At 37.4% G+C, this 24317-nt stretch overlaps 1 protein-coding gene across 10 annotated transcripts in view; it reads left to right on the top strand.

Annotated features, from left to right (window-relative positions):
• Nucleotides 1-999: 999 nt before the first annotated feature.
• Nucleotides 1000-24317, top strand: part of LOC121246027 — a 44417-nt gene continuing 21099 nt past the window's right edge. For 2 of the 10 annotated variants that reach the window (XR_005937043.1, XM_041143995.1), the window contains exons 1-8: nucleotides 1003-1626; nucleotides 11955-12272; nucleotides 13206-13385; nucleotides 14694-14829; nucleotides 16117-16451; nucleotides 16989-17118; nucleotides 17336-17464; nucleotides 17562-17606. Coding sequence is in view for 8 of the 10 variants with exons in the window: in XM_041143995.1 (XP_040999929.1) it covers nucleotides 1241-1626; nucleotides 11955-12272; nucleotides 13206-13385; nucleotides 14694-14829; nucleotides 16117-16451; nucleotides 16989-17118; nucleotides 17336-17464; nucleotides 17562-17606 (1659 nt within the window). In the remaining 2 variants the exon portion in view is untranslated. Of the gene's footprint in view, nucleotides 1627-11954; nucleotides 12273-13205; nucleotides 13386-14693; nucleotides 14830-16116; nucleotides 16452-16977; nucleotides 17119-17335; nucleotides 17465-17561; nucleotides 17607-24317 lie in introns of all 10 variants that reach the window. The other 8 variants (XM_041143998.1, XM_041144000.1, XM_041143997.1 and 5 more) reach the window with 6 other exon arrangements.

A 24317-nucleotide genomic window follows, 5' to 3' on the forward strand; every position in this document is an offset into this window, starting at 1 on the left:
TACAATTTAAAATATCAAATCAAATCTTGTCAGCATATGAATCTACTTTTGTGAAATCTACTTATAATTAAAACATTTAAAAAAAGAATGCAGCTAGGGATCAGACGCAATGATTATCGCAAATTTACACCCTCCAATATATGTATGACACGTGTTTGTTAAGAAGTGTAAAATAGAAGTGTGTGTAGGACATTAATTCCGTGTAGCTACTCCGTTCCCCCGGTCTCTCTCTCTCTCCCTCCCTCCTCAAGCCAAAGTCCAAAGTAGAGATATCCCTCCCTCCTCAAGCCAAAGGCCAAAGCACAGATCTCACTCCCTCAGTCGATCTCCGTCAGGTCGAAGCAGAGATCTTCGTGTACCTCTAATTTTAGCAGGAGCTTGCAACTTTTTCTTTTTTCCCTTACTTTTTTTTATAGTTCTGTAATAGCCAACTCACACACCAAGATGAATCTAAATCATGGCCTAGGTCCTCACCCATTACTTTTAGCAAGAGAAGATCTCATTTGGTTTCTTGTGTCATGAAAGCAGTTCCAGCATCAAGACCACCAAAAAAGGACATAATGGGTGCATCAAGACCAACCAACACGAGAGGCATGTGAATCAAGCGAATCTAGCTTTTTGAAAGGGTTCCAAAGAAAGGGAGAGACATGGTTTAGAGAAAGTGAGAGGGTTTTATCGAGAGGGGGAGAAGGGATAAGTGAAAGAGGGGTCTTCATCGAAGAAATAATTTGCTCAAACTTGTACCTATAGTTGGTTTTATAAATTGCTTTGTCAAATTTTTTTAGTGGATGTGAAACACATATAAACATGACGTTTGGATTGAAGATAAAATCTTGAAAATAAATTGAAGTGTCGTTTGGACAGTGAGTTGAGATAAAATAAGATAAAATAATTTTAGATAATTTGAATAAAATATTATTATTAATTTAAATAAAATTTAAAAAAATTATAATAATGACGAATTCTCAATTCAAACCGACCAAAAATCTTCCATTCGTAGAGAGGATCAGCATCGTAAGACATATTCCTTATCCTAAAATTCTACGAACGACGTTTCCAGCACACGCGTGACACCTTCCCAGCCCCAACCGTTAGTTCTCTTCACCGGTAAGGTTGGTCTCCTATATTTTGGACATCCGACATGTACGTAGCCCAAGCACAACTGGTTGGGAGACTGCGAGTCACGCCACTCTGAAGATTCATCTTCCTATTTTTGAATTTCACTTGGAGTTTGCTTCTGATGTCTGTTCCTTGGCGAGCTTTCAGCGGCCTCGGCGCTCTCTCAATGCCACACCCTCTCCCAATGCCACACCGTTCTTTCGCGGCGCCTTACTCCGAATTTAGATTTCGTTGTTCTTCTATGGCTGGATATCAAGAAACGTCCACTAAACGAAGAAAGATGAAGATGGAAAAACCGAAAGATTTTGTTCCGAGAAAGGACGAGCAAGAACAAAATAAAAAACAAGGAGAAGAAGAAGAGGAAGGAATTTCTATTTCAAAATTACAAGTGCCAAGGCAAAAGTACATCTCCGTTTCAAAGGCCGAGCTATTAGACGCCATCGTTTCGATGATGTTCGAGTCGCAGAAAGATGGAGATGATTCTCATGAGTTTCTTCTTCTCTCATCGTAAGGCCCAATATATTTGTAACAGTATTGAGCCATTCATATATATTGGTTTTGCTTATTTACACAGGTTTTTGGGTTGTCGAGAAAATCCCTAGTTTCCGTTTTCTGCAGCTGAGTGTGTGCGCGCGCGCGCGCGTGCATATAGGAATACTCGCAGCCCACTTTCTAACTGATAGAATGTGCATACATGCATGGCCATTCACACAAGAATGATAACTGAAAGGAATGCATAGATTATCTCTGTTTTTACATAGCACACTATTTTTGTGTGCCTTCCTTTTTCCTTTCGGGATTTGTTGGGAGGAATTGGAAATTGAACCGAAAAGAACCATACGAGGGGAAGATCATCTAAAATCAAATTTATCCCTGTACGTCAGATATAAGAATCCTCTGTTCATGAGAACTAAGCTCCATAAACTCTCCGTTATCTTCATACGTAATCACACGAAGAGTTGCAACAATTAAATGCATGTTTGATGCGTAAAAGACTCAATAAATCCAATTGTCGTCCTGTTCTTTTAACAATATACTTATTGTTCTTCGTGGTGTCTTAATTCGGGCTTTTCTGAATACAAGCAATAGTGTTGGAGTTTGCCGCTGTGACATAGTCCTGATCTCTGTCTCTGTCTCGGTCTCGGTCTCTTGTTGTCGCTCTCAGCCCTGTTTTCTCGCATATAATTCAAGACACAAAGCCGAGTTAACATTAGTAACAAAAGCAAACAGCGTTCCTCCAATTGCATTTTTGAGACTGCCTCCAAAACCACCCTTCTTGTTGCTAAGAAGACCATTTTTTCAAAACTGCCAGCCCTCTTTAGGTTTCTTTACCATATAGAAACAATCTCAACCAATACTTAAATTCAGCTTCACATACTCTACTTCTCAATGAAGGTCTTGTTACTTGGTTGTTGTGAACCAATACTGCTCAAATAAGCTTTAATCCTAACTAATTGGGATAAGGCATGTTGATCATCCTCTGCCTGCTAGCCCTATCTACGATGACATTTCTGGTGTAGTCTTCAACTAATTCTTCTGAACTAAGCTTGAGCTTTATCTAATTGCTATTTAGCCTAATCTAAAGTCACACTCAATCATCTTCAACCTCAAGCGTATTATAAAGCATCATTTCATCCTCGATCACTTTCCTAGGGAATGCCTTGTGAATGCTTTTCATTCCTCATCATTAAATAATTATAAGTTGGAGTGTAAGTTGTCTTCGGCACACTGCAAGCCACATTATCATCATGATAGTGATCTATCGGCAAATAAAATTCCTATTACTAGCTTCTACCTGTCTTTGCATGGAGCATTTCTTCAATAGTTTTATACATAGCCAATGGTGTCATTTTAAGAAAGACATTATTTCCCACACACAACTCATGCATTGGGTACTTGCTGTACTTAATTCAACCTCTTATTGGAGTCAAGTCTTGATAGATGTTGTTAGGGAGCACAAAAAGGATGCCCATTAATCCATATTGACCAGTTTTGATACAAATACACTTTTGTGGACTTGGGTCAAGATATTGTTTGGCTTTACTTGTGTAATACTTTGGATTGTGTATTGGAAGGTGGTGAATGACATCCCATATTGCTTGGGTGTAAGAAGTTCAAACCTATATAATGATTTCAAGAAGCGTCAATTGTATCCTCGACTAGTTCTTTTGGAGTATGGGCCTAGATGTGGCTTTAGCCTTTCTTGGGTTGTTACAAATAATATCAGAGCCAATCCCAGCTTGAAATGTGGGAATGATCGGTGCCACCTATGATGGAAATGGAATGACCCTAGAAAGACATCGGGCACTTAAGGGAGGGACGTTGTAATACCTCGAATTGTGTATAGGAAGATAGTGGATAAGATCACACATTACTTGGGCGGGAGAAGTTCAAGCCTTTATATAATGATTTCAAAGAGCTCCAATTGTATAATTGACTAGTCCTTTTGATATATAGGTCTAGATGTGTTTTGGGTTTTCCTTGGTCATTACTTTAAATCTTAGAAGCTCCATATGTCACTGTTGTTAATGGTTCCCATGATAAGCTTGGAAGCTCGGTATCCACCAAACTTAGTGATTATATGTCTTTATCATCTATCGTATATGTTCCTGGTTTTCCTTGTAGTTTGTTTTTTATTGGAAAACTTACTAAACCCCTTCAATGCTTTGAGTTTTTGTCATTCTATATGTATAGTATACATAGTTCAAAGACGTTGATGGAGTCATGGAGATTGGAACTGGGCATGAATCGGTTGTCTGTCCATCTTGACTTTGAGCCTTTATCTCTCCAAGCCCTCCAATCTTAACATCACCCTTTTAGTGGCATTGTTTTCTTGGTCATCTTGCCCTTTCTATTTGGAAAGGCCAGGTTATAAGTCTTGAACATGTGTCCTCTGTAGCTTGTGAAGCGTGTTAACATAGAAGACACAATTTTGTTGAGTTGATAGTCATCATTCAAGTCCTTTTAAATTGATTTAGTATAACTTGGGGGTCTAATTACTATCGAATAACAAATTTAATAAATTTGTGACATTTGTAGATGATCATTCTTTAATGACATTATTGTTTTTGATAAATGAAATCAAAAGCCTTTTTGGATGAAAAATTTCTTTCCACTTTTACTGTCATAGAACGTGAATATGCTTCCTTTGTGTGTAACACCCGCTTCCCCTAGGGTTGGGGATGTTACTAAAACTAAATTTATCACCATATAAGAGATACAACATAAAGCTTTAAAACATTTTTATTCAACGAAAAATTAAGTGGAACATGAAAAAACCTCTCATTTTTATTCATAGAAGCCTCCTCCTTTCGTATTTTCAATCTAGGAACTTTCCAGCTTGTGTAGATTTCACAAAGAGGTTTCTTGGGATTTCTAGCAAGCTTCCTTTGATGGTTTCTAGTAAGGCAAGAATTATTGATCTAATGAGGGTTATCTGGCTGAAAATTTGGGGCTTTTGCAGTTCAAAAAACCTGGTATAGGTTCTAATTAAGGCAGGTTCCTATTCCTAAAATCTGGTAAAATCAACTCCTTTCTGGAAAGTTTTTTTGGTTGCCTATTATAACTGCTCAACACGTTATACAACCAATTAGAACTATAAATCAGTCAAAAAACAGCTGAAACTAGAGATATGATGCATATTTCGAAGTTCTTAAAAAAAAAGGGTGATTTAAGCCTTAGGAACTCGGGTGTGTGTGATACCCCATATGATAAGGATAATGGTAGGTGGTGTATGAGATGCCACATTGTTTGAGAATGAGAAATTCTTGCTCTTTATAATGTTCCAATAGGGCTTCAATTGTATCATTGGCTAGTCCTTTTGGAGTATAAACCATGTGGCTTGGGCCTTCCATTAGAGCGTTACAAATTGTATCAGAGCCTTTTCCAACCACAAATATAGGACTTGAGCTATGCCACCTACGATGGACTGGCCTGACAAGGACGTTCAATGATAAGGATAAGGTTAGGTGGTGTATGAGATCTTAAATTGTTTTAGAAGGAGAAGTTCTTGCTCTTTATAATGTTCCAATGGGGTGTTACAGTGTGACATTTTGTTACTTAGAGCACTCTCATTGAATTAGCTAAAAGCTAAATCCAATGAGAATTTAGCTATTGAACCATAAAATGTATCACATTGGAATAACTATTGGAATATAGTTACAGTAACTTCTAAAGTAATTTTCAAATTTGAAAGACACTGTTTATTCATCAAATCCATTTTATATCATTTGTTTCTCTCCTGAGGTCTCCATCAATGTCTTTCTAGTTTCTATTTTTAACCCATAATTTAATTAGAATATGATTACTAATTAATATATATAATATTATGAATAGTAAAATATGATAAAATAAAATAATTTCATAATTAAAAAAATTAAAATATTTTTGAAATTATTAAATATTTTTAAAAATAATTTCATAATCCAATGTAGAGATTTAATGTGAATAGCCAAAGTCAAATTCATCTTTTATTATTTTATTGTCATATAATGAAAAAATGGCCATTCCAATGTGGAGATTTATATGAATGGAATAGCTAAAAGCTAAATTCATCTTACATTCATAAAAAATGTACTTTAACTTTAGTTAATCCAATGGGAGTGTTCTTACCTAAGTACATACAAGATTGTCTATCAAACCTCATTTGCTCCTGCAACATGAAGAACCAGCATGGCTGAATGCATAAATTGCGATTTGTTGAAGGTAACTTAGGCCTCGTTTGGATATTGAGATTAGATGAGATGAGAATTCTGTGAATAATAGTAAATGATTTGTGAATAGTAGTGAAATAGTTTGAATTAAGATGTTTGATTGGGTTTTGGGAAAATAAAGAGAAAAAGTTGAATAAAATTAAAATATTTTAAAGTTAAAATATTGTTAGAATATAATTTTTTAATATTATTTTGGTTTTGAGATTTGAAAAAATTGAATTATTTTTTGTCTTTTGTTTGGTAGTTTGGAAAAGTTGTAATGATTAGATGAAAAAGTTGAAGATTTGAAATTGAAAAGTGTTTGTGTTTGAGTGGTGCTTGGGAATGAAATGAGATGAGATGGGTTGAGATAGCTATCCAAATGAGGCCTTAGTCTTTTTACTTAACATGAAACTCCGTAAACAGTTTTGGAATGTTGTTGTTGTTACAGATTGCCACCTTAAGGATCAAATTGCCAACCTCAATTTTCGATGGTGAATCCTCTCCTTTTTTTGTGTCATCAAAGGTCTTTGAATGTTTTTCTTATGCCTATTACCTTGGATTTAATGTTGATAAACTTGATACTCATGCTACTATATATTTATTTATTTATTTTTTCTAGGTTTGAAAAAGATATTGTTACTATAGTATGCTTTTCAGCTCTACTTTACAAGCATTGGTGACACCTTTGTTTTCTGTGTAGTAAGTCAATTATTGGCAGCTTTGAGTGTCTCATATTGGGATGGCATAGTAGTGAGAGTTGGATGGAAGAAAGGGAAAATATAAACTACAATTGACAACAAGAGAAGGAAAGAAAAAGGTAATACCCTGGCTTGAGTATAGGAAGGCAGTGAATGGGATCCCATGTTGCTTGGGAGGGAGAAGTTAAAGACCTTTATAATGATTTCAAGGTGCTCCAATTATAACATTTACTAGTCTTTTTGGATTATAGACCGGGATGTGACCTTGGCTTTCTTTTGGTCACTATAAATGGAATAAAGCCAATTCCATTCAGGAGTGTGGAACTTGAACTATGTCACCTATGATGGAATGGCCAAATGAGGACATTAAAAATTTAAGGAGGGAGATTGCAATACCCTAGATTGAGTATAAGGATTATGGGGAATGAAATCTTACATTGCATTGGAGGGAAAAGTTCTTGCCTTTTATAATGATTCCAATAGATTTCAAGTGTAACCTTGACTAGTGCTTTCAGAGTATAGGCCCATTTGTGGCTTTGTCTTTCCTTAGGTCATACAAAAAATCAAATTTCTATTATCAAATGCACTTAATGATTCAATCTTTTCCCACTTCTCCTATTTATACTACATAATACAACTGAAACTTCCCATACAAGGTGCATTATGTACAACGTTTTAGGCAATCTGATAGTGCCTACTATTCTTGATATTTGTTTTGGTGAGTTACTTCGTGAAGAACAATGTCTTAGTACTCAAGCTACTCTGGAGCAATCTCATGGTAGTTCAGGAACTGTGGCTTATGCTGCCCAAGGACGAGGACCGCCTATGCATTCTAAAAACTTGCAGTGTTTTTGCTGTAAGGAATATGGGCATATTGCTGCCAATTGTCCAAAGAAATATTGCTCTTATTGCAAGAAGAAGGGTCACATTATCAAATAATGTCTTATCCGCTTATAGAATCGTCAAGCTCAAGCATTTCAAACTTCTGTTATTGCACCTCTAGCAGCACCTTCCGTGGCAACTGGCTCTTCTCCAGGTGATTCCTCTGTTCCTGCTCCTCCTGTAGCAAATTACTACACACCTGACAACAAATGTTAATTTCATCATTATCCACAATGAGGTTCCAAGGTAATAATTCTACTAAACTCTGGTATGTGGACTCGGGAGCCTTTAATCACATGATGAATAATCCCACAACTCTGTGTCATGTTCGGCCTGACGCTTGAAAATCTACTATTCAAACTGCCAATGGCAGTTCCTTGCTAATCACTGCTGTCGACGATGTGTCCTCAAAGTTTACTGAAGTGTTTCTTGATCCTCAGCTTTACACGAATCTTATTTCTGTTGGTCAGTTAGTTGATAACAATTGTGCTGTTAATTTTTTTGGCGACAATTGTGTTGTGTAGGACCAGGTAACGGGGAAGCCGATCGCCAATGGACCTAAAATGGGGCACTTGTTTCCACTATTTTTGCCTGTTCCAGCATTTTCTTCAGTTTTTCCTAGTTTTTCCTTTACTTGTAATAATGTTCCTAATCTTAGTATGGTGTGCCATCGTCGTTTAGGTCATCCCAATACTCAGATCTTATCTCATGTATTGAACTCTGGTTTACTTAGTAATAAAGAACGTTGTTCTTCCTCTCTTGAGTGTGCTTCTTGCAAGCTTGGTAAAAGCAAAACTCTCCCCTTTTCTTTGCATGCTAGTCGAGCTTCTCATTGTTTTGATCTTATCCATAATGATGTTTGGGGACTTTTCCCGGTTAGTTCACATAAAAAATTTAAATATTATGCGACTTTCATTGATGATCATAGCAGATTTATTTTGGTGTATTTTCTTCGCTCTAAATCTGAGGTTTTTCGTACTTTCACTGTGTTTTTAGCACATGTTGAAAATCAATTTCTTGCTTCGATCAAAACATTACGCACCGATTCCGGCGGTGAATATTTGTCTAATGAGTTCCAGGACTTCTTGGCTTCTAAAGGTATCATTATTAACGTTCATGTCCAGCTACTCCACAACAAAATGGAGTAGCCGAACGCAAAAACTACCATATTCTGGATGTGGTACTTACTCTCTTGTTAGAATCCTCTGTTCCATTCATATTCTGGGTCGAGGCTATGAAAACTGCTACTCACTTGATTAATCGTTTACCTTCCCAAGTTCTACACATGGAGTCTCCCTATTTTCGCTTGTTTGCTAAGCAGCCTAGTTACGATAATCTCTGTACCTATGGTTGTGTATGCTTTGTTTATTTACCTCCTCATAAGCGACATAAATGATCTGCTCAAGCTGTTCGATGTGCGTTTTTGGGTTATAATGTGTGTCAAAAGGGCTTTGTTTGCTATCATCCTACGTTACATCGTACATCGTACATTTTTTTCTTGTGTCTTCTTTGTCCTCCTCTTCTACTGTGGTCCTCCCCTCCTTTGAGCAGCAGTTCTCAGATTCTCCTTCTGTCAGCTCTTGCTTTAAACCAGGTATTGTGTATATGAGACGTCTTCGCCCACAGTCTCTTTCGGTGGCTCTCCCGATATCTGATCCTACCACGCTCCAGATTCAGTCAGTTACAGTACCTCCAACGCCTTTGGTATGTCGCTCTCCTCGAGTGTCGGTACCCCCGGATAGGTATGGGTTTCCTTCTTCCAGTTCTGGCAATTCTATTTTAGCTCTTACTGTTGCATTGTCCAATTTTGATATTCCCACATCCTACTAACAAGCTGCCAAGTATGACTGTTGGCGACAAGCTATGCAGGAAGAAATTGCCGCTCTAGAGGCCAATTACACCTGGGACATTGAACCTTGTCCTCCCACCATTGTTCCTTTGGGTTGCAAATGGTTTTACTCAGTCAAGGTTCGATTTGATGGAAGTTTGGATTGTTACAAAGCTTGACTTGTTGCTCTTGGGAATAATCAGGAATATGGTGTCAATTATGAAGAGACCTTTGCTCCTATGGCTAAGATGACGACTGTTCATACGATTCTAGCTCTTACTGCTTCCAATGATTGGCCACTACATCAGATGGATATCAAGAATGTTTTTCTTCACGGGGATCTTAAAGAGTGTATTTATATAATGCCACCCTTGAGATTGTTTCCCTCTTCAACTTCACATGTGTGTAAGCTTCCCTGCTCCTTTTATGGTCTCAAGCAACCTTCGAGGGCCTGGTTTGATAAATTTCGAACCACTTTATTACAATTTCATTCAAGCAGAGCAAGTATGACACTTCCTTGTTTCTTCGGAAATCAGACCTAGGTATTGTTGTTCTTTTGGTTTATGTTGATGATATTGTAATCACTGGTTCTGATTCTGCTTTACTTGGTCAGCTCAAGACTCATCTCTCCGAGTCATTTCATATGAAAGATCTTGGGTCTCTCATATTTTCTTGGTATTGAGGTGCATCGTAGTCCATCTGGCATTTCTCTCAATGAACAGAAGTATGCTAGTGACCTAGCGGCTATAGCCGGCCTGCAGGAGGCCACCTCTGTTGATATTCCCATGGAATTGAATGTCAAGCTTTGCAAAGAAGAGGGTGACTTACTTGCTGATCCCAGTTTATATCGGAAGTTAGTGGGTAGCCTTGTCTATCTCACTATTACTAGACTGGACATTTCCTTTGCAGTACAGCAAGTCAGTCAGTTTCTTTAGACTCCTCGTAATCTTCATTTGGCTGCTGTCCGTAGAATCATACACTATGTTCAGAGCACTTCTGCCTATGGCTTATTCTTTCTTGCAGGCACTTTCCTCGTCTTACTGCTTATAGCGACACTGATTGGGCTGGTTGTGCTAATACACATCGTTCTATCACTGGTTGGTGTGTGTTCTTAGGTGATGCATTGATCTCCTGGAAGGGTAAGAAGCAAGACACAGTCTCTAAGTCATCTACAGAATTTGAGTACCTAGCGATGTCTCTTGCTTGTTCCGAAATTATTTGGCTTCGAGATCTGCTTGCTGAGCTAGATTTTTCTGAAACTGATCCTACACCTCTATATGCTGATAATATGAGTGCTATTCAGATCACGGCCAATCCTGTCTATCATGAGGGCACGATGCATATTGAAGTCGACTGTTACTCTACCCGTGAAGCATTTGAAACTCGTGTTATCACTCTTCCACATGTTTCCACTGAACTAAAATCGCTGATATCTTCACCAAAGCTCTCACTCGCCATTGACATTGCTTCTTAAGTAGCAAATTGATGCATGTTGATTAACCCGCATCAATTTGAGGGGGGCTGTCAATGGACAGCTGTCCATAATCATTCTTCTTTCCTTATTTCACATTTCTTTAATTTACTTAGGCTTGTACAATTAGCATATTGACAGAATATAGTTTCCATATAGGGCTAGAATGCTAGAATCACTCGACAATTAGTTTCTTTCCATGTATAGTGATTTTGTAAAGTTCATGTATAATATACAGATCACTCAAAGGCCAATTAATTCGGCCATTCCATACGATTTTTGACATTTGGAAGATGGTTCCAATATGCTTGTGGTGGTGTATTTGGAGGGGGAGGAATGAAATAAGTTTTGAAGATCAAGCGTGGTCAACGAAGGAGCTTAGAAGTCTATTTTCAATACTTTACTCCATTGGTCGATGGTAATTGATTTTCATGACTTGTCATTTCATGATTTCCTTGTATCTCTAAATTAAGCACGCATAGGCATTGCTCTTGTATATGTCCCGTATACTTGAGCTTTTGCCTATTCTTTTGATCAATAAAATCCTGTTTACTGATAAAAAAAAAAAAAAACAATAGATGTTATGGAGCCTACTTTACAAATCTATCTTTCTCCCCACTTTAGGCTTGAGAATTTGGGGCCCCAAAAGAATAAATCACTCCTTGGTTCAAAATGCTTTTATGCGAAGACATTTAAATTGTCCATATTTGCACATGTCGTTTTGCTTCAATGGAGAATGTGGAATGCTTATTTAACAGCTAACTCAAAAGTGCCTTTCATATAGCTAGCTGAAATCATGATTTGTGTCATACACCCCTTTCCAATGAGTGATTTTTATCAGACTGATTCCTTTCAAACTGTTTACCGATCAATGGCTGATACTATTAGTGTTCTAAATGATTATTATAAAAAAACATTAGTGTTCTAAATGAATATAGCTTAACCAGCCACTAGTGGCTCAACATGGACTTGTTTACACCCCTAGGCATGACTGTACATAAATCCAATCAAGTTATACCCGTGTATTAGTTTTTGAAGTATACATATTGAATTAGCAAAATGGTAGGATTGAGATTCCCTGCATTTATCTTCCTTCTGTATTTCTTCTATCCAAAACCTTGTTTAAAATCCTGAACTTTCCAAGTTCAACATCTTGACCGACAATCAAATCAGAAGAGGTTGTTCTTCAACTTAGTTTTTATGGTTACTGTTTTTTTCTTTATTAAACCAAGTTTTCTTAAATTTTCCGTAACTAATTGCAGGTGCTTGGACTCCATTGTTCATGCTGAACACAAAATAATTCTAGAAGAAATGCGTACTGATTATTTCTTCGCTCATTCAACGGGGAAAGAAGAAACATTTAATGAGGGTTCAGATAGTTCATACAGACAATCTGTTACTAATGAGGAGGAGTTGGACAATGCTGGAGATGGCATTAATGGAGTAGGGAGCTTGGAGGGATACGAGAATGAAGATATTGAACTTGACACACCTATATCATTCATTCATGGTCTGGACTTGAGAAATCTATTGGGCTCTTTGGACAAAAATGTAAAGAAATATTCCGATAGTGGATCCAGGTTCGTCACAAATTATCTTCAAGCAATTAGACTGTTTTCTAGTTATTGTGAAGTAAATTCATTTATGAATTGAGCTTTGAAAGTACAAGTTGCATACTGTTGTGCGAGCACTGCATAAATGATGGCGGTTTGTTTTGTAACAGAAAAATGAAGATAAACTGAAAACAATATAAATGTCAGGTTAAGGTGTGACGGGCGTTAAAAACCTTTTCATGGCATACATCCTCGGTGCTTCAGGTGGTGGAATTTAAGATGATGCACAACAGGCCTGGTTGGTGATGTTGAGTGGTAAAATAGGTGCAAAGCTACATAAAAGAGCCAATAATTAACTGCTTGTCTTCCTGGCAATGAACATAAGTACACAAGGTCAATAATAAAGGGAAACTATAAGGTAACCAAAATGCTATGTGTGTGTTTGCTCAAGCTTATTTGTGAACTAAACAAGAAAAAATAATTTTTAATTCATAGATAATTGGCATAAAAGAGTTTCTTAAGCTGTTCAATGCTAAATGAACAATTTTAAAGAGATATAAAAGGAATATTCCTTGAGGAAACCGGACAAAAATACGTATAAAAAACAATATTCATTGAGGAAAGTGCTACTTATGATAATTCTGCTGAGATTTAATGAGGGCCCATATTTGAGATGGTTGTTGTACACTTCCTGAAAATACGAAAAGTTCCCAAATGTTAGTGATACTAGCAATATTTCTCACTTTTTTTCACTTATTCGATGCTGTAATGGTGTTTCAGCTTCATGCTTTGGATGTTTAACCCATTATGCAAAAGTTTTCTCAGACTTGCCATTTCCACTCATTATAAATTTTAGTGCTACACTAATTCTTAGTTTTTATTCATTTATTTGATATTCTAATTGCTGTTCAGCTTCATTCTTGGGGTATATTTTAAGCTATTGTGCAAAATTGTTCACAGAGTTGCGATTGCCACTCGTTTCCAGCGTGATTTCATGCAACTTCTTTACAATGCCCAGTTTGAAGAACTATCAGCCAGGGATCTGATGTTGACATCTGCCCTCAACACAGATTATCTCCTTACTTTACCAATATATGTTGATTGGAAGAAAGCATCTGAATCCAACGCAATAATATTCAGGTAATGTAATATTTTTTGGATGTGTGGGTTTCATCTTCATATTTCCGTGAAAAAGAAATTTGAGCAAGCCAAATGATGAAATTATATAAGAAACAGCAGGTTTGAAACATATGAGTTTTATAGTTTTAGTTTCTGTATGAGAACTGTATTAAGGAAGCACCGACACAAGCTCTAGATTTTAGCTATAAATACAAATGCAACCACACATACTCACACGTAATAGATATTGCTATATACGCGTGGATATATTGTTATACATGAAAATATGTCCATATAAACATATAAACATATAAATATATAAATATATATGCATGCATGCATTTTTAGTCCTATGGTCTCTAAAAGCTTCAAGAAGCCATGATATCTTGATATATGGAATCACTGACAGTTTAACTTGTATATTGAAGAATACATAGGGTACTTCCTGTATGTAATTGACTTATGGTTGCCTAGGGTACCTCCTTTACAGGGAATTCACTTATTGTGACTTAGCAAATCAAATCCAGCTTTTACTTGACCAAATTAGCTATATTTTAAAACTCTTTCGCTAACTATTTAGCTCGGAAGTATCATACATTTGGATTAATCATAGTTAAGCATATTACATGTATTTAGGATTAAATGAATAAACTTTACCCCAAATAGAATCTCCTTTGCTTGTGGAGGGTGAGATCATTGGTATAACACCCACTGATGTATGTATAATTAGCCAACAAAAAAATGTGTATGATTGAAAATGTGCAATTGGATAGGGGTAAGATGGATGCTCAAATTACAAAACGCTAGGCATTCAAATATATATGGTAAAGTGAAGCTGATTAGTGTGATTTCATGATATAAAAAGGATAAAATTTAATGCTGGCCTAAGGTGCACTTGCGGGACTTTGTTCTTGGTGGCTCAAGTGGTAAAGGTCTTGGTCTTGGTGGTATGCTCCCTCTAGGTCTAAGGTTCGAATCCTCTTGGGTGCAAACAATTTCTAGGGGCCATCGGACTAGGAGAACTTCCCCTTGAATTACTTAAGGTGTATTTGCGAGAAACTCCTTGCCGAGGGTCTGTGCACCCCTAGGATTAGTTAGAACTTTGTTCTCGGACACCAGGTGCCAATCAAAAAAATAAAATAAAATAATGCTGGCCAGCAAAAAGGAGTAAACAGAGAAAAAAAGGTGAAAGATCAAATATTTTGTGCAATATCTTTCTATATAAAATGACCGAGTCAATTTACTTTTCCGCAATGGTCTAAATATTTGCAAGACGTTCTAGCATGCAAAATTTCAGGTCATTAACATGTCATTACTTTTTCGATGCAGGCGGGGATATGCAACTGAGAGGCAGAAGGGCCTCCTTATTGTGGAAAAACTTGATTACATACAGTCAAAACTTCTGCGAGGAATTTTCTTTGTAATATCCAAGCCATTAGGGAAACTTGGCAGCTGGATAAATGAGGTCATTCTGGAACTTATGTTTAAGTAGAAGGTGTAGAACATGCTTGCATGCATACTACACAGGCACTGATGCCTTCATAATCGTTTCTTTCTGTTGTCATCTTTATAGGGAATGGGCTCATATGGTGTTCACTACCACTTTATTTCTTGGTAAATACTGCCAAGAGAGTTATATGTGTACCATAGACTATCATATCTTTGATAGTTGTACAAGCAGGTCTCTTTAAAATGAAGCCACTAACAAAAGACAGGAAATCTTAAAATTTGTCAAGGAAATATGGTAAATTATGAACTTTCGTGTTTGATAGGAACAATGAATAGAAAAATGAAAGGAATGCCTTTCCAATTTAATGCAATAAATGGTTATCAAATGTGAATAGTATTCTTTTAATCATCAGAAATGTCAATTGACTAGTATTTTTTTAGGTGCATGAGCTGACTGTCATATGTATACCTGCATTCAACTCATAGGGTAGGATTTAGCGGGGTGGCCACTCCCAGCTATGTAGCCCAGTAGACCAGTGTCAAAAAATAAAAGGAAGAAAATAACATTGTGAGTTGATGATTCAGCATTTTTATAATATAGAAATACCACAAAAGCTAAGTTCAAAACACTGTTCAAAACTTTTCTGATTGTTAAGCATTCTTTTCACTTATTGTATGTAAATTTTGCATGTGATTTTGGGCCTTACCCTCGTGCTAAGTACGAAAAATTGCTCCATTTTCATGCAATCACAATCTGGAATATAAAAACACCAATCATGGATAGAAACTAGGGAAACAGAAATCACATTGACTACTATGTGTGGATGGAGGAAGTAGAGAGGAAAACGCTGGCCTCTTTTCTAGCCTGGTTGAACATTGAATTTTGTAATTTCCATAGATTTGGAATAAATGTGTTGTTCCACTGCACATGTACTGGGTCTTTGATCTTTTCTATTGACCTGACTTAGAAACCCTTATCATTTGACACCTAAATGCATCAAATAGGTGTGGCTGCATGATCACCGTTGTAGCCTTTTTCTTAATCAAACGTTGTAGCTTGTTGGTAGCTTTAAACAAGTATAGCAATAAGATTTTCATGTCTGAAATTAATTGTCATGCAGTCAGAAAAGTCTTCGGGTCTTGTATATTGAAAAGGGACAATAGATTTTTTATTTGATTTTAAGTTTTTTCATTGATGGGATTTTGAGGATCAGGTTCATGAATTTTTACATTGAGTTGTGTTCCTTTTCTCAATTTCAGACTATTTCTTTTTAATGGGTTCCACTTATATTGCTCTGCACAGGCACTCCAAGTTGCTATCCAGACACAAGAAGTGCAAGAGTGGATAAAGAGAATGAAGCTTTGGCTTGAAGAACTTTCAGTCTTTCAGCAATTATTACGTTATAGTCAAAATGCTTCTGATTATCTGCCTGGAGTACAGCAATTATCAGACAGGGACCTTCCTATTTGGCTGGCAGCACAGAGGGCTGTAAGTCGTTACGAAGGGATTTTGTCATCAGTTGGTCCCCGTGGAAGACTCCTGAGAAAATTGCTTTCATGGATTGGAGTAATCCCGGCTACACCCGAAGTGCCATATGAGAGTGATGGTGATAGTAATGCTTCCGAACCTTACAAGAGGTTTGCACCAATCACCAATTAAATTCCATGCTTCTAAAGTGGATGCTGTAGTAGTCTTTGTTTAAGATATGAATGGATAAACTATCATAGGGTGCTGCCCCTTTTTACCTATTTTGGTTGACCATTTGTTTCACCTACAAACTATATAGGTGGAGATCTTTTAGATATGAATTATTAGAGCCAAATGAATACTATTTGTTGGATATCTTTGAAATTACTGTGCGAGTAAACATTTATGGGAAAATATTTATTGCAGCCTACTGTGTGCTGCAGCCGCAGCACACCCTGTGCTGCGTTTAAAAAAAAAAAAAAAAAAAAAAATTTGCATGTGTAGTGTGCAGCTGATGTATAGCCGCGCTCAACATTTATATGCCAGGATGGAGAGATAGAAGGTTATGAATTTTGCTTGCCAACAAATAATTGGGAAGTAAATGTCTACTATTATTTTAGCATTTTTTTTTCTATTTTCTGTTTAATTATATGTCATTTAAGGATACACTCATTCTCTGTAATGACCAAATTGTAGAACTCACACAGGCCTATTTTTTTATCAAGGATATCACTTAGTGATATCTGGAGACCAGCTACAAGGAAATACTGTGGCAACGATTTCTGGAAGATGTTTCAAACTTCCATTTCTATTCTTCTCTCACAGTCAGTTCTCCAGGTATTTTTCATGTATCTGCTGCTCTGCTTCTATTCAGAAGGTTTTCTTTTAGTGTTCACTACGCAAAATCAACTTAAGATAGCAAGACTAGTTTTTACCCATTTCTTGGTTGTCAATCTTCTGTGTATGATTTGAGAAATTAACTAGTGACCTAAACTTTCATGGATTGACAATGTCAATTTCCAATCTATGTTCTAAAATTGTGTTTACAAATCAGGAGCCAGCATTCCAAGAATTGATTTTACTTTATACCAAAGAAGATAGCAAGGGCGATCCTGAAATTAGAGATGAGGTTTCATCATTGCAGTTAAAGATCTATGAAAGAATTCCAATCCCGGATTTACCAGTAAATACATCTCATGCGGTTCTTTACCATCTGCCACATTTGTTTTGTAATTTTGACAATGATGAATCTGTCCATTTTTTGTCAAATTTCTTTGTAGGTCATCTTCCCCCACAAAAAGCTGTCTTTCCGTATCATTGACACGGTATGAATTGTTTAGATTGTTGACATGTTTGAAAGTTTCTACAATTGACTTCTGTGAATAATGTGCGTTGAAGAATCTAAAGCTGCTTGCAGTACTTGTAATGCTTTTCATCGAGTACATAGCACATCGGTATTTATCGAGGCTATGCTTGTATCAAGTAAGAACACAGTCCTCCTCTAGAGTATGACTTCCAACAAGTCATGCCAAGTGGAACACACTCCAACAGTTTCATATTAACAGGAATGTGATACTGTCCTTGGAATGGCATCAGGTGTATTATGCAATGTGCCAACTAATTTATCATTCATGGCATCACTTAAGCATGTTTACGAGTCATGGATGAGTGCCTAACAATTTCGTGATTCATAAGTAAATGCTTTGGGTCATATCACACGCTGTTTGAATTTGTAAATGCATGCACTTGTAAATAGAGCACTGAGCATTGTACAACTATATACTGAGATTTTGGCACAAAACATTATTCCAAGACTCCATTTCATGTTATACATCCATGTATGTACATGTTTCCTGTCTTTGGCATTTAAAGAGTTCATGTAATTCACAAAGCGGTAGCTGATTGACCATTGTGGGGTTGCTGCCCATTGATGCATTGCAAACTTTATGAGCTTTCTGAGTAAAATCAATGCTTTCGTGATTAAAACTAGACCTCTAGGGTCATTTAGGGTTGTTAACAGAAAACCTTAAACTTTAATGAGGTTTTGACAAATATTTCAAAGAGTTATTCTCATGTTTAAAGAATGCATATGGTTCAAACTCTCTTTCTGATGATATGAATACCATATGTGTCAAAACACTGAGAAACCAAGAGAACCCGAGAACTTTGTTTGGAAAACTTATCTGCCATGTGTGCAGCTTCTTTTCATTTAGTAGGCTAAAATGCCATTCTTTACAAGGTAAGAACTATACATGGTAACAGCTAACATATAGCTCCTAACTATTAGCATCTATACATGGTAAGAATAACTATTGAGTATATACGGTAGTAATAGCTATTAGCATCTATACATGGTAAGAATAATATCAAATCTCTATCTACATTAACATCCCCCCTCAAATTGATGTTGTTAAGTCAACCAGCAACAATTTGCCAACAAGAAATTGATGTCGCTGTCAAGTCATGGCTTTGGTGAAGACATCAAACACTTGGAGATCAGAAGAAATGTAGGGAAGATATATCACCCGACTTTCCAAGGTGTCTCGAATAGAATGACAATCAACCTCAATGTACTTGGTGCGTTCATGGAAGACGGGATTGGTGGCAATCTGAATAGCACTAGTGTTATCAGCATGAAGATGGGTAGAAGTAGTCTAAGGAAACCCAAGCTCCTCAAGAAGACCGCGTAGCCATACAATTTCAGAACAAGCAGTAGACATGACACGATACTTGGCCTCAGTAGAGAATTTAGAAACACGATCTTGTTTCTTATATCTCCAAGAAATTAAGGCATCACCTAAAAACATACACCAACCGTAGTAGAGTGACGCGTATCTGGACACCCAGCTCAATCAGCATCATTATAGGCAACAAGTTGAAGAGATGAGCCTATAGGAAAGAATAACGCACGAGTAGGCAAACCTCGAAGATAGCGGATGATGCGTCGAACTGTAGCAAGATGGAGATGACGAGGAGAAGACATAAACTGACTGACCTGATGAATGGCATAGGAGGTATCGGGGCGAGTAGTGGTCAAGTAGATAAGACTCCCTACCAGGCGCTGATAGAGAGTAGGAGAGGGTAAGCGATTGATCAAATGAATTGAAATAGAAAACGCTTCTACCCCAAAAACGAGGAGGAATAGAGGATTCAAGTAAAATGGTTCTTACCACGTAAAAAAGGTGACGATTTTTCCTCTCAGCAACACCATTTTGTTGCGGTGTCGAAGGACAAGAATGCTGAGAGATGATCCCTTTACTTTGAAGAAAACTCATTAGACATGTATTCTCCGCCAGAATTAGAGCGCAAGACCTTGATGCTGACAGAGAATTGAGTCTCAAGAAGTGCAAGAAAGCGCTTAAATACTGAAAAAACTTTGGCCTTAGCGTGTAGGAAGTAAACCCAAGTAAAGCGACTAAAGTCATCAATGAAAGTAACAAAGTACTCGTAATGCGCATGAGAAACAACATGTGCAATCTCCAAACATCACTATGAATAATTTCGAAACATTGTGAGGCACGAGATGCATGATGAGGAAAAGGTAGAACTTTACTTTTGCGAAGTTTGCATGATGTACAATCAAGAGGAAGATCAAGAGAAGAACATGCTTTATTTCCTAATAAACCATAATTAAACAAAGTACGAAGTACATTAGAGTTTGGAAGGCCTAGATGTCTATGCCACTTCTTATTTCCAGAACTAACAACATTACATGCAAAGGAAAGTAAAGGAAAACTAGGAATACTGGTGGAAGGAGAAGCGTGGAGAGGAAAGAGGCGTCCCACTTTAGGCCCCTTCACGATCATCTTCCCTGACACTTGATCCTGCATAACACAACCAGAACAATAGAAATGAACATTACAATTATTATCAACCAATTGACAACAGAAATAAGATTTGTGGAGAGGTCAAGAGACACAAAAACATCAGTTAGGGAAGATGAAAGATCACCAATAGCACTGATAGGCAGAGAATTGCCATCAGCGGTGTTAATTTTCATATTTCCACCATAATTTCTGATAGTGGAAAGAGGAACAACAGTATTGGCCATATGGTTAGAGGCTCCAGAGTCAAAATACCATGGCTTAGAAGAAATTTTATGATTACTTGAGAGCCTAAAAACAAAAATGATCATCTGTTGTACTATTTCAGGAGTGAGTGTGTTCGGGTTTGCTAAGGTTGTAGGAGCAGGAATAGGAACAACTGGCGAGGCAGCAGGCAATGCAGCAGAACTAGAGACACCAATGAAGGCATGATAAGCAGTACCCTACTTCCTTTCAGGTGGAATGAGACAAGCAGAGATGATATGACCCTGTTTCTTGCAGTAGTTACAGAACTTCTTGGGACAATCCCAAGCAATATGACCAAAAGCTTTACAACTAAAACACTGGACAACGCATGTCTCTACCCTTATTTCTCCCTTGTGCTGCATAAGCCACAGTAATAGGTGCACTAACATTAGCCCGATGTTCCATGGCAACCTAAGTTACTATACGCTGCTCGTCACGAAGAAGTTCACTCAAACAAGCATCCAGAGATGGTACAGGATGACAATTCATCAGATTAGAATGTGCAATTTCAAAGTTGGAACGAAGCTTTATCAAGAATTGATCTTTCTTGCTTGTTTCATGCACTGCTTGAACAGCAGAGAGAGTTGCAGCGGGAACATTAGCATAAACAATGTTTGAATAATCAGCCCAAAGATTTTGAAAACCAGAAAAATATTCCTCAATGGAGAGACTTCCCTGTGTGAAATTAGCCATCTCATACTCCAGTTGAAAACGCCGAGCCATGTTGTCTTGATTGTAAACTTTATTGAGGTAATTCCACATGTCAACGGCAGTTTTATAAGGCTTCATATTGAGAACAAGGTGAGGCTCAACAGAGCCAAGGATCTAGGTCATGACCCATCCTTGATTTCCCACTTTAACAAAGCCTCAACATCTTGAGGTGCGGCATCACGCCCATCAATATGACCCCACAATTCCTTCCCTTTGACAAATAACTGAAATTGAAACTCCCAAGAAGAATAATTTTTGCTAGTAAATCTAATATGAAACGATTCTAACTTATCTGATGACATGATGCAACCGAGAGACAAAAAAAATAGCCCTCCAGAAAAAAGTTGTGAGAAGCAAAAATATATATGGTGCCGAGAACACCCAGACTAGAGAAGACAAATAGAAGTTGCCGACAAAGGGAGCCACGAAAGAATAGGGAAAAAAATGCACCAAGAAAAAACAAGCACAAACTAGAAACGGAACAGACTGTACCGACGTGTAGAGCAGAACCAGGAACTGCCATAGAGGGTGCCGAGATGCACCTTGAAACTAGAAACAGCCAATTGAGGCGCCGAAAACCACAAACCAACCACACTCCAGCAACAGAATCGCCGAAAAACCAAAGCCCAGACCTGGAAACTTGACCAGAGTGCACCGACAATGAGAGAGAAAGCCAAAACCAACACCGTAGGCGCCAAACTCTAGAACAGAATTGAAATTGAGCACAGAGGGAGCCGAAAACCCAAAGAGACTCCTGAGAGAAAACAAAAATCGAAAACAGGCAAACAACTTGGGAACCTGCTCTTGATACCATGTCTAAACACTGAGAAACCAGAAGAAACCGAGAACTTTGTTTGGAAAACTTATCTGCCATGTGCGCAGCTTCTTCTCATTTAGTAGGCTAAAATGCCATTCCTTACAAGGTACGAACTATGCATGGTAACAACTAACATATAGCTCCTAACTATTAGCATCTATACATGGTAAGAATAACTATTGAGTATATACGGTAATAATAACTATTAGCATCTATACATGGTAAGAATAACTATTGAGTATATACGGTAATAATAACTATTAGCATCTATAATCAAATATCTATCCACGTTAACAATATGACAATAACTAAATTAAGTCCAATAAGTCTAATATGCTTGTCAAGATTAGGGTAGAGAAAATGAAGCGAAAACCAAAAACATTTCCTACCCTCTCGTTACTGCATTAGATATACCTTAACTTAAATTTTACCTTTATACCCCTCATTGGGTATTATGCCCTCCAACACTTGCTCAAGCTGGAGCATACATGGAACAAATTAATCTCAGCACTGTGGCATAAGGACTAAGGGGATGTTTGGAAATAATTTCTATCTCATCCCATCTCATCTCATCTCTAAACATCATTTAAACACAAAGACGTTCAAACTAATCCTTACAACTTTTTAAAATTAATCATTACAACTTTCTTAAACTTTCAAGCAAAAAAAAAAAAAAAAAACAATTTCACTTTTTCAAATTCCATAACAAACATAATATTAAAAAAATTATATTCTAACAATATTTTATCTTATAATAATTTGTATTCAACTTTTTCTCTCCACTTTCCTAAAATCCAATAAATACTTAACTCAAACTATCTCACTACTATTCACAAATCATCCCCTTAGTAAATACATATGCAAGTTTTTTATAGACTTCACAAAAGGTATTGTGTAGACAGTTATGGAGGGAAAATACTTCACATTACTTATTCATTGATGTACAACAACATATATATATATTACATACAATTGACTATTATACCTTCACAAGTTACACTTATTACAACCTTATCCTCTAACACTCCCCCTCAAGCTGGGGCGTATATATCATATAAACTCAGCTTGAAACAAATAAGCTTCAACCGACTCCAACACAAGGACTTAGTAAACATATCTACGAGTTGATCGGCAAACTTCACAAAAGGTGTAGAAATGTCACCACTTAGTATATTATCTTTAATAAAGTGACAATCAATCTCTATGTGTTTAGTCCTCTCATGGAACACATGATTAGAGACAATATGCATTGTGGCTTGATTATCACAAAATAACTGAATAGGGACAGGGGATAAACACCTAATCTCTTGAAGGAAGTGTTCCAACCATGTCTGCTCACTAGTAGTGTGAGTCATTGCCATGTATTCAACTTCTGCACTAGACTGAACTACTACTGCTTGTTTCTTATTCTTCCATGTAACCAAGTTACCTCCCACAAATGTACAATATCCAATAGTAGATCTTCTATTTGAAGGGGATCTTGCCCAATCAACATTTGAAAATGCTTTAACTCTAAGATGTCCATTTGGTCGATATAATAATCCAAGGCCAGGGGCTTGCTTAAGGTATGAAGAATATGAATTACAGCATCCTAATGTGCGATTCTAGGCTATTTACATCTTGAAAAAACCTCTCAAGCTATTGACTAGTTCAGCACTATCATCTTGAAGAAACCTGATGCTTTCTTATGCGTTTTTCCAAATTATACTGTCAAGGTGATGCATGGATATTCACTAACCTATTTCTCTCCATACGGAACCCCAGTGCCTGCATGCATGCAACCTCCACTTCAGCGCTCCTCGTCGGAGTTGACTTCCTTTTGCCTCTCTGAATCCCTTCCCCTCTTCATCTCCTTTCTTTCTTTCCCTCTTTTTCTCTTTACTCCTGCTCTATTCTGATGGAAGAAGCTAGGCGTTTTACGGTGGAATCGAAAACGTTCATTTTCTCGAAGGTGGGTGGCAATAGATTTCGTATCACTGAGAGAAATAGACGTATGGCTTTGTTCCTTCTCATCAACGGGGCGTCGGCTTCATGGGTGGTAAAAATGGTGGTGGAAGCCATTGATTCTCGTTGGCGTGAAGGTTTTTTCAAAAAGATGAGGGTGGGTAACGGGGTTCTCACCTTGCAACGTCATAGAAATCCAAGGGGCTGCTATCTACACTTGGAGGAGTTTTACAATGGCAGACGAAGGGCCTCTTTGATAGTGCTTGAAGGCGCTAAGGGTATTGGCTGGGAGGGGTTTGCTTACCACCTCAAAAAGGTGGCTGATTACGTGAAGGTGCACCCAAAGGGTGGTTCGCGCTGGGGAGGACTGTCTGGTCTTGGGCTGGAATTAGGGAGGTTAAACCCTTCAGCCACCTACGCCTCTGTCCTGGCTGGTTCCTCGGCAGATTGCAACTCTACCATGGCGTCGAAGGGCATCAAGCCCAGTGGAAATG

The sequence above is a fragment of the Juglans microcarpa x Juglans regia genome, chromosome 1S (assembly GCF_004785595.1).
Source record: "Juglans microcarpa x Juglans regia isolate MS1-56 chromosome 1S, Jm3101_v1.0, whole genome shotgun sequence".
NCBI classification, from domain to species: domain Eukaryota; kingdom Viridiplantae; phylum Streptophyta; class Magnoliopsida; order Fagales; family Juglandaceae; genus Juglans; species Juglans microcarpa x Juglans regia.